Below are 12,103 nucleotides of genomic sequence, written 5' to 3'. Positions count from 1 at the left end.
AACAGATTTTAACATACTTACATGATTCTCTTAGATTTATCAAATCGAGATAGTTAAATAATCTAATTTTAAAGTCTGAGTCTTGTTAAATAAAAAGACTTTCTTTTACCTGAAAACCACACCTATACTGAAGGAATTAAACCTTATTAAGGTTCTTTTTGTTTTGCATGTGTTGGGTTTTTTTTAAACAAAACTTGATTTTCCTAAATTCCTAAATAAAAACTACTTAGGTTTCATGGTTACATACAATAATGAGGTAACAACAGCCAACAAAATCACTGACATTGTTTAACCTTATATCAGAAATATATCTATTCCTATTTATAATTTGGGATATATATATTTTAAAAAGGGATAAAATTAAAGAAATGATTAGGGGTAAACTATAAAGTAATACATCCTGCTTGGGGCACACTGATTAAAAAGATCACACCTGGTCAGAGAGTAATAAATTTTAAATAACATCCATTGAAAATTACAACATCCTGTAAAACTTTAATAACAAGGCCTTTTGAATTCACTAGTAGGTAATACACGAGTTTAAGAAAAATAGGGTTTTCTTTTTACCTGTCAAACACACCTGTACTAAGGTAATTAAACCTTATTAAAGTGCTTCTTGTATGCCATGTCTTTAATTTTGACAAAACGTATTTAAATTTAATTAAAATAAATTTCTACTGCAACTTTGGAATGCATTTCCTTTTTCAAAAGGTTATCAAGGATTGCTATGAAATATTTATTATTATTATTTATTAAATTCTTGGTTTTACAAAACAAAGGTGTCAATTTTAACATTTATTACTATTTTATATATATTTTGATAAATAAAAATTTAAATAACATTTAAGATATTTGAATAATGGTTGAAAGTTCTAGTATTTTTGATGTACATAAAGCAATGTGAACATGATATCATGTATATAAAAATTCATTTAACGAAAACTTAATTTATTATATGATATTTTTTTAATCCAACCAGAAATTTGATTACCTTGTTTTATTTTAATTTTAAATGAAATATACATTGTATATATGTTGTTTGTGCTGTATTTAGACCACTCTACCAAGAAATTTGTTTTGCATGCACACGTATAAAAATTGCGGTTTTTATCCAACGCAGTCATAGGTTTGAACGTTGTTTTCAATTTAGACTTGTTTATATATATAAATATATGTATAACAGTTCATAAATTGATGAAATACAATAGATAGATACAAAAAATAGGTCTAGATTGGTTAAGACTTGGTCGAGTACGGTTCAGACTAGGTCGATCATGGTTCAGACTTGGTCGAGAATGGTTAAGACTATGTCGAGTATGGTTCAGACTCGTATAAAATGGTCAAGTACTGGTCGAGTAAAGGTCGAGTACAAGTTCAGACTGATAAGTATGGTTCAGACTACAGTCGAGTAATATCAAGTACATTTCAGACCAATTCAGACAGGTCGAGTAAAAATCAGTACAGTCGAGTACAAATATAGGCCATTTCAGACTTTTACTGATTTGTAGTGAGAACAGTGTTAAACCATATGAACTATTAAAATTACCTTATTACTTTTATTTTTAATGCTGTACATGTATAAAATTTATATAAAATAAATATAAGTATTTATTTAAAATTGATTTCTATGGTTTATACAAGGAATGATAGTATCTATCTAAGCAAATATTTCATGATATTATTGTATTTTAAAACTAAGCACCTAAAAGTCTTGTATGCATTCATCAAAAGAATAAACCCCGCTGATGTCGCCTGATGGACTTATCGTTGCGCCGACTATTGAGTAGTAAAATGCATTAGTGATGCACGCATGAATTGAAAAATTATCTGTGAAATGTTGTTGTTGTATTTTGTTATCAAATAAAATTATAATTGTCTTTTTAATGCACAAGACAGATTATCTCAAATATTCATACAGGTTGACATCAGAAAAATGAAAGACAACCAAAAAAAATGTATGACTAAATAATTAAAGATTATAACATGCCCTTCTCTATATTGGCCCTGGTATCATCCCGATACTCCCATATCAGCCCCAGGCTTTAGCCGAGGGCCGATATCGGTCGAGGGTTGATACTAGGGCCAATATGGAAAAGACATTTTATAATCTTTTTATCTATATCTAAATTCAGCAGAAAAGAGAAAAACGTTCAATTATAACTATTTAATTAACCACAACAGGTAAAATTTAAAAAGATTTATCACATTTCCATTTTTTGTTTTTCATTTACTGCATACAAATTTGTTGTAACATTTCCCCTTATTTTTGAATATGGTAATACACAAAAGCGAGAATTTGGCATAACTGGGGCTAAATCGATAATAGTTGGTTGGACATTGTAACTAGTGGCCATTGTAGCAGAATTCTCATAATTTTCAATACAAACAACGTCATTGTTCGCCATTGTCGTTACGGAAGCAATGATGTAACGTCATTTGGAATCGGGGCACAATAACAAATAACCACTTTTTTGCCCCGGGCAGCAATATGACTAGGACAATTTTGCGGTTATTACATATGCAAAACCCAATGTTTTCGTAACAAATATGTGATAAACAAATATACTTCACATAATTCTTCATTTTTCAACACATTGTTTGCTAAAATCCAACCATAAATGCTTTCAAAATAATTTATTGAAAAATGTCCTTTCATATGAAATATACAGTGAAAAAAAATAGTGTGAAATTATTTTTGCCATACACTGTACACCGATCTATACAAAAACTGCAATTTACAGAGACATATACATTAAAAAAGTAGGAACAAATTTTTAGTCCCATTGATAATGAACAAAATAAGTTGGAACAAATTGACATTTGCCTTGGGACGAATTGGTGTGGAACGAACCGGACTTCGAACGAATTGACTAGCAGTCATCTGAGTTTTGCGGTAATAAGCATTATGTATAAGTTTCATAATATTTGGTGTCAGCAAACTTAAGTTAGTGAACGGAAACGAAAAATTCAGCAATTTTTCCATTTGTAAAGAACGGTAAAAGTGTAGCCATCAAAATTCAAACTTGATCTGTGTTTTGTGGTAATTAGCATTGTGTATAAGATTCATAACATTTGGTTGATGCAAACTTAAGTTAGAGAACGGAAAAGAAAAAAATCAGCATTTTTTTTTTTCATTTATAAAGGGGCGTAACTCTAGAAAGGTAAAAGTGACGCCACCCAAATTCAAACTTGATCTGTGTTTTGTGGTAATAAGCATTGTGTTTAAAATTCAAAACATTTGGTTGAGGCAAACTCAACTTAGAGAACGAAAAAACCAATTCCGGGACGTACGGAAGCACGGACGGACGTATAGACGTACAAGGGTAAAACTTAATGTCCCCTCCGCTACGTAGGGTGCATAAAAAAGAACTTAACTTAACTTAATTATATACTGTTATTCTGCCACAGGAGGATAATCTATAATTAAATTTTCAGAAAAACTACAGTTACTAAATGATTTTTTGAAAATAGTCTGCTGTTAAACAAATTCAGTAAAAATTGGAACTCTCCCATTTAAACAAAAAACATGTAAAATTTGCAATATTAAAAAAATATATGTCTACTACAGCAAATGGTATACGATGGATAAAAGTTTTAACGATCTCTTTGATGTCTTTGTTGTTTATGGAGCTGGTAAATTGAGATACAGTCAATTTAAACATAGTGCTCCGTTGAAAAAATTGTTAATCTAGCGTTGTGGTAAGATCTATAAATCTCGTCTTTATCCGTACTAACATTATTTAATTTGCAATACATGTAGTTTTAAGCATTTCTATACATGTATATACCCCGGTAGAAATACTTATACTAAGTGCTATATCTTGTCGATATTTAAATATGGCATTGCACAAAGTTTATCTTTTCTCAGGTGCTGGTAACTTCTTTTTCCTAAATCCATTGGAGGTGTGCAGATAGGCATCTTTGTCTGGAAAACGTGATTTATCTATTAGTCGATAAAACAAAAAAGCAATCAAATAAAATGTCTGTTCCTTTGATTAATTTCATGCTCAACATTGTCTATATTTGTTTTTGGCATTTTAACAGTTATAATTAAATTACCTGAGACATAAAAGGTGGCGTTGAATGCGATTCTGTTCTCTGATTCTCTCTAAATTGCGTTCCACCATTATCATAGCGGTAATATATCAGATAAAAAAGCACAGCAATCGATATAAATGCCAAAACTACACATACATTGATGGGTTGGAAAATTCCTATAATAAACCGTTTGTTAAATGAGAGAAGTATTTGACATGTATATATTCATTCTTCTACGTTTTTCTAATGACAATATAATATAAAAAAAATAACCCCTCATATATTTTTTTGAAAACCTCATCTCAATTTTTACCAGAAAATTACGTGTAAATGATGCTTAATTAAAAAAATTGTCAAATTAGTTTTTATTGTTTTGATCATTCTGAAAAAGAAGATATAAATGAAGAAAAAAAAAACGTTAGAGCAAAGAAATACGGATTACAAAATGACAACAACAAAAAAAAACACAAAAAGATAAACAGTCCACAAAATATTGCATATATTTGTTTTTAATAATCATATATTTTTGGAGTAATAGAAAAATGTGCATATGATTTGAGTTTCAAAATGGCTTTTGAAAAAAACAATATTAAAAAATTATAGTAACATTGTGATAAAAGTTAATTATCTTGATGGTGTAAGTTTAAGAGAATATTTGTGTATTTTACGTTGGCCATCTATTTTAATGACGGAATCGTATATCTATAAAATCACTGTATAATTAATACTATATATATATTATAGTATATGCTCTGAAACGGACCCTTTAATTGGATACAATAAATATTCTTATTCTTATTCTTATATCTGTCATGAAATAGTTAAAACAAACTTTAAGAAACGAATGAGGAATACTTGCGAAATGGATGCATGAAGAAGTCAAATGGTATTTTACTATGAGAGAGAACGTTTTCTAACATACTTTCGGAATTTATAGATATAGATATAAGAAGATGTGGTATGAGTGCCAATGAGACAACTCTCCATCCAAGTCAAAATTTATAAAAGTAAACCATATGTCTGTTAAAGTTAAAACGATAAAACTGATATAACGTTGTAAAGTTAAAGTTATAACCATCACTGGTTTCATAGCTAGCTAAACCTCTGACTTGTATGACAGTCGCATAAAATTCCATTATATTGACAACGATGTGTGAACAAAACAAACAGATATAATTGGTAAAGATATCAAAAATAGGGGTACAGCAGTCAACATTGTGTTATAATCTTAATCAATATAAAAAAACAAACATGTCAACAAGGAACACAAAAAGGCATATAAAAATCCAAACCTCCGGATTGCTCATGTGCATCGTCAAAATACAATTATAGTCCAGCTGGTCATGTTATTACTGGCGACCTTGGTATCGTTACCAATGAACAACTAAGAGAGTTGTTAGCCAAGGGACCAAAATATAGAATTCCCAAGTCCGTTAACTGGAAAAAGAACTTCAAGTTACTGATGGATGCAGTTGAGGACTATGCTAGAAAATGGGTAAAGCGCGAACAAGACGAACCAGAACTTGACACTTTGTCTGAATGGATCAAAGCTATTCGATCATGCATTCACAAGCGCATTCAGAAACTACGATCTATAATGAGCACAAGGGTTTCTAACCCATTCAAGAACCCGGAGGTTGTGGATGCTTTATCCTCTTTGCATGACAAATATGTCGTTGTTCCAGCAGATAAAGCCTCCAATAATATTGTCTTCGTATGTAAAAACCATTATTTGCAATGTCTCACAAAAGAGCTTGGAATAAACAGCACAACTGGTAATCCTTCATATTCTTAAACATCATTTACAAAGAATGAAATTTACAAAATCACAAATCTGTCCTTCTTTCATTTGGTATTAACATCAAAGAAAACGAAGCAAATCTACCGTCATTATACTGGATACCAAAACTTCACAAACTCCGTATAAAGAACGATACATAGCTGTATCATCAAGATGTTCGACTAAACATCTTTCTAAAGTGTTGACTACTATTCTTTCTACAGTAAAAGATGGCCTTCAAAAACATTGTAATGAGATATATTCAACCAGTGGTGTCAATCAGATGTGGATTCTCAAAAATTTTAAAGATCTACTGCTATATCCTAGATCACAATCTCTGCAATTTCGCAGCAACATTAAAACCTTTGATTTTTCTACGCTTTACACTACTATTCCCCATGCTCAATTGAAAGATCGACTTCACCATCTCATTAAACAGAGCTTTTTCTATAAAAATTGAAATCGTAGATATAAATTTCTTGTTTTGGGCTATAATAATTATTATTTTGTGAAGAACCACACTGATTCTATCAGAAAATACAGTGAAGATGATATTATCAAAATGCTGGACTTTTTAATCGACCATATATTTGTTGAGTTTGGAGGATTGATATTTCAATAGACAGTCAGTATTCCAATGGGTACTTATTGTGCACCCCTTCTGGCCGACTTGTTTTTGTACTCGTACGAAGCAGAATTCATTCAGAACCTTCTAAAAGACATAAAGAAAAAGCACCTTGCAAAATTTTTTAAATTTACTTTCAGATATATTGATGATGTCCCATTACTGAATAACCCATATTTCAGTCAGAACTTGCATCTCATATATCCCAGTGAACTTGAAATTAAGTATACTACTGATACAAGAAAGACTGCTTCATACCTTGATCTTTTCCTCAATATTGACACAGATGGACGACTTCACACTAAAATCTATGACAAACGGAATGATTTCAACTTCCCAATTATCAATTTCCCATTTCTCTGCAGTAACATACCCTCTGCTCTGTCGTATGGTGTTAACATATCTCAATTGATACGTTATGCTCGTGCATGTTCACACTATACGGACTTCATATACAGGAGTGTGCTCCTTACGCAGAAACTGCTCCAACAGAGTTATGAGGAGGAAAGATTAAAAATGACACTCCGTAAATTTTATGGACACCATCACGAATTGGTTGATCTATACGATGTGTCTGTGTCTAAACTAACTAATGACATTTTAACCACGTCTTAGATTGTGATTTAACATCTATGTCGTCTGTCTGCTAAGTACCGAATATGACTGTTATACCGAGTGTGAATTTGCATTGCTATACGACGTGTCTCGGTATTTTATACATCCAACATTCATGTATTTATTTTTGATGTTTCTGTTATGATTGTGTTTGGATAATGTGTTATGTCTTATCGTTTGTAGTCCAAATGATTATGAAATACCCTTTCAATAGCGTCATTGTCATGATAATTGTTTGGACTGATATTGAGAAAATAATTGTATGTAGTTCAAGATTACAAATTCGTTACGTAAGAGCGTCACTGCTTGTGTTATCCTGTGCTTGTCTGTCGTTAATGTAAGATGTTCGTTGTTGTTCTGTGGTTTGCATGTTGTGTCGACTATTATATTATTTGTTTGTGCGTTTCTCTGTGATGGGTGTTTGTGCTGTATTTCTGTCACGTAGTGTTGTCATTTTAGCGATATTTTTTAACATTGCCATATAAGCGGGAGGTTTGGCTAGCCGTGAAACCAGGTTCAACCCACCATTTTTTCTTAAAATGTCCTGTACCAAGTCAGGAATATGGCAGTTGTTCTGAAATAGTTCGTTTCTGTGTATTTTGGCGTTTGTTTTTGTTGCACTTCAGTGTTCCTGCTGTTCCTTTGTATTTTCTTCGGTTTTAGTTTGTACCGGATTTGTTTTCTCTCAATCGATTTATGACTTTTGAACAGCGGCATACTACTGTTGCCTTTATTTATAGACAAAGCATATTAGCAAAAATGAAAGATCAGAATATAAAAATTTACCATAGCACAATAACACAATGACGGGATGTATAAGTACCGAGCCACGTCAAATGGATATTACCAAAAATAAACTAAACATTAAAAGTAATATTCCCAAAGACAAATAAAATAGTACTATAACACGTTATTAAGATGATAAACAAAGTCAGTACCTAGAATCTATACTTCAAGACCATCGTGTATTATTTGTGAAGTTGATACGGAATATTAATCAACAAGGTCTTGGTATTTTCCGATGAACTTTTTAAGAAAAAGGACAAGCCTTTCTTTGAAATACCCCTGGTTCATCAACTTTCGGCTCAGACACTGGTGACGTTTTACAAAGTCTGAATAGCAGCTGTAAGCTCTTGAATATCGTATAATATATAGATATTAGAAGATGTGGTATGAGTGCCAATGAGACAACTCTCCATCCAAGTCAAAATTTATAAAAGTAAACCATTATAGGCCCAGTACGGTCTTCAACACGGAGCCTTGGTTCACACCGAACAGTAAGCTATAAAGGGCCCCCAAAATTACTAGTGTAAAACCATTCAAACGGGAAAACCAACGGTCTAATCTATATAAAAAACGAGAAACGAGAAACAAGTTTGGTAATGTATATCCCATATGCAAGTGAAGTTGGTATATTGCTACTAAGATAGGGGAAATTGATAATTTCAAAATTAAAATCATCTCGTTTGTCATAGATTCTGGTAATGAGATGACCGCGTAGGTCAAATTCGAGGTATAAGTCTAAAAATGAGGCGGAGGAAGCCGTGTCTGTTGTTTCTTTAATTTCTAGTTCTGGAGGATATATTAATGGAACCCAATCAGAAAAGTTTGGATTGTTAATGGAAAGAACATCATCAATATATCTAAATGCAAAACTAAATGATCTGGCTTCTTTGATCTTCTTGTTTTTGACAAGTGTCTGAAGGAACTCCGACTCATATGAAAATAAGAAGAGGTCGAAAAGGAGAGGCGCACAGTTCGTTCCCATAGGAATGCCGACAATTTGTTGAAAAAGTCTACCTCCAAATTCAACAAATATGTTGTCAATAAGAAACTCCAGCATACTGATTCCTTTGTGTAGCATGTTTTATCTTTTTGTTAACTATTAACAAAATATGCCGTATGGTATCCCAAAGTAATAAATGTATAGTGTATGCTACCATTTTTTATGTTGAAAAGCATTGTGGATTATTTCTTTTAGACGATTTTTCAATTTCACATGGGGAATGGTGGTATACAGGGTTGAAAAATCAAAAGTTTTGATAGAACTAATTTCAGAGAAAGATCGAGATTTAAAATTATCCAGAAGTTCTTTATAGTTTTTTAGAATCCACATATGGTTAATACCACTACGCGAGTAAACAGCTTCACAGTATTTCTGAAGACCCTCTTTCACTGCAGACAGAATTTTTGTCAATCTTCTTTCGTCGAACATGCAGATGAGCAGGCAATGTACCGTTGTTTGCACGGAATTGTGTGAAGCTTAGGTATCCAATACAAACAAGGTAAGTCCTCTGATTTGCTGTTCCGTGTAATGCTCATAAAGCCATAAAGGACTTATGATTCGCCATAAACTCATCCTTGTCATATGATATGTTTTTGTATGTGGGATTACCTGAGTGTTCATTTATTCCTAATTCTTTTACAAGACACTCGTAGTAGTACGATTTACATACAAAAACAATATTATTTGAAGCTTTGTCCGCAGGAACAACAACATACTTATCGTGAAGAGAATGGCATTTACAGAATGGCATTTACATTAAAAGGGTGATTAAACATGCTCCCAAAAGCACATACTGGGTGTACCAATAACGCGACGTACTTGTAGACTTATAGTATTGTTACTTTCGTAATTAAACGGTTCTTTACCCAACAATTCATTCCGGCAATAAGCGTCCAACGTTATAATAACTTTTTTTATTATTGTTACATTTCAACATAATCGTAGCAACTGCCTACTGACAACATGGTTATTATGATTATTTATTGATAAGCGGTAATAGTAAATATTTAAACAGACTGGGAAAAGTAATAATTTATCATTCATTTATTTTATCAAATTTCAACTGTTTTCTTTTATCCTTGCATTTCTAAAGCAAAATTAATACAGATAAAATAAAAAGGATGCACGAAAGAATATTGCGCTTTAACTAGGATGACTGCAGTAGCTCATTCGAAAAGTCTTCAGATTTAAAACCTAAAAAAAAACTCTCCCTTGTGGAATTACTATTTCTTTTATGTTGATCTAATATATATATAAAGTACATCTTGTATTATTCTTTAATCTAATTTCTATTTATCTTCTTTATCTCCCAACAAATGAAACAGGTCTAAATCATGATTTGAGGAGTCATTTGACAATTTCAGTAATGTGCCTTATTTGGAGATCTTGTATTGCTCATCATTTATGATGTTTGATGTTTTCTCTATCTATTATAGCTTTTCGTCCAAAATGCAAACAATGAGTAAAATCGTCAATTGAGGGCAATCACACCTATAAGGAGTCGACTGACAATTTCCGATATGCTGACCTATAATTTTGTAGATGTTGTCTTGTTGATAGTTTTTGCTCAACATTTGTCATTACTAGTACCTATTATATAGTTTGTATAATAGGCAAAAGCTGGTTAAAATTCATTATTTAAGGGCAAAAACTCCTATAAGGAGTCAACTCAAAAACATGCTCTTTAAAATGGTGCTTTTTCCCAGAAAAGGACAAGGTACGATAAGCCCCCGTTTTGGCCCCCTATTTTCTCATTTTTCAAATTTTGTTTTGGAAAGCTACTTATCATGTTAAAATATTCCCTGAGGTTTGAAGTTTGTTTAGATGAACTTCAAAACCATTAATTTCAGCAACTGGGTGAGGTGAGGGGGGTAAACTTTCCGTTATTATTCAGATACTTTAATTATTATTCACTTTGGAGGTGTTCCGTACAACGATTTTTTAGTTTTTAAGTGCCTGCGCCAACGTGACCCAGGATTTTTTTTATTACAATGTCATTATCACTGTTTTTGCTGTCTAGATCGCCATAATTTTCTCCGGGTCACGTAGGCGCACGCTATTAAATTTTAAGAAACACAGGTCAAAAATCGTAATTTTTCCTACTTTTGGCGTTTTTGATGCCCTTTCACCATCCTCACCTCACCCAGTTGCTGAAATTAGTGGTTTTGAAGTTCATCCAAACAAATTTCAAACCTAAGGGAATATTTCAACATAATAAGTAGCTTTCCAAAACAAAATTTGAAAAATGAGAAAATAGGGGGGCCAAAACGGGGGCTTATCGTACCTTGTCCTTTGACGTCACAAAGCAAATACCATGTCATTAAATTGAGAAGGGAAATGGGGAATGTGTCAAAGAGACAACAACCCGACCAAAAAGCAGAAAACAGCCCAATGCCATCAATGGGTGCTCAACACAGTAAGAAAATCCCGCACCAGGAGGCGGGCTTCAGCTTGCCCCCCACAAAATGAGTACTAGTTCAGTGAAAATGGACGTCACACTAAACACAATGTCATATGACGCGTTTTCCCCCCAAATGACCCTTCATAAAATAGAAATTGGAAACTCGTGTATTTCGGCCATGTAGAGATATTTGCAGATCTTGTCACGCTAATTGTAATTTTTATTTATCTAATACTTTTAAATCATTTTGGAGCAGTAATCCCTATAAAGACACTGTATCGGCCATTTGACAAATTTGTTGATGTTGTCGTGCTGATCATGTTTACTTTTGAAAGTTTACTTTATCTATTATGGCTTTTGTCTATATATAGCAGTTTTAGAGATAAGAGAAACAACTTAAACTTTACCTCTATGTTCAATTTTTAGCCATTTCGGTTGGGAGGAGAGGTCATCAGACACATTTCTGAAACTGATTACCAAAATGATGATTGTGGCCAAGTTTGATTGAAATTGGCCTAGAGTTTTGAAGGAGAACATTTTTGTAAAAGTTAACGGACGACGACGGACGCCAAGTGATGAGAAAAGCTCAATGAACCCTTTGCCTCAGAAAAACTCATAGGGTATTACTGAAAAATTGTAATAAATGATTATGTTTAAGTAGATATTTAGATTTGTTTTGAATGCACATTTGATTGACACCGCTGGTTGTGTATAGTTCATCGCCATATTCCTGGTGGATTCCAAACTAAAAACAAAAATTGAAAGAGTTGGTCCTGCTTTGTTTCATTAACAAAAAATGGCCAACGTAGATACAAGTATCTTGTCTTAGGGATGGATACATCCTACTTTGTAAAAAAT

At 32.5% G+C, this 12,103-nt stretch overlaps 1 protein-coding gene across 2 annotated transcripts in view; it reads right to left on the bottom strand.

Annotated features, from left to right (window-relative positions):
• Positions 1-12,103, bottom strand: part of LOC127700739 (uncharacterized) — a 52,870-nt gene that overhangs the window by 4,974 nt on the left and 35,793 nt on the right. For both annotated transcript variants that reach the window (XM_052204384.1, XM_052204385.1), the window contains exon 4: positions 4,060-4,214. In XM_052204384.1, coding sequence (XP_052060344.1) covers positions 4,060-4,214 — 155 coding nt within the window. The remainder of the gene's footprint in view (positions 1-4,059; positions 4,215-12,103) is intronic.

The sequence above is a fragment of the Mytilus californianus genome, unplaced genomic scaffold (genome assembly GCF_021869535.1).
Source record: "Mytilus californianus isolate M0D057914Y unplaced genomic scaffold, xbMytCali1.0.p SCAF_5, whole genome shotgun sequence".
In the NCBI taxonomy this organism is placed as follows: Eukaryota; Metazoa; Mollusca; class Bivalvia; order Mytilida; family Mytilidae; genus Mytilus; species Mytilus californianus.
This window is presented reverse-complemented; position numbering and strand designations above follow the sequence as displayed.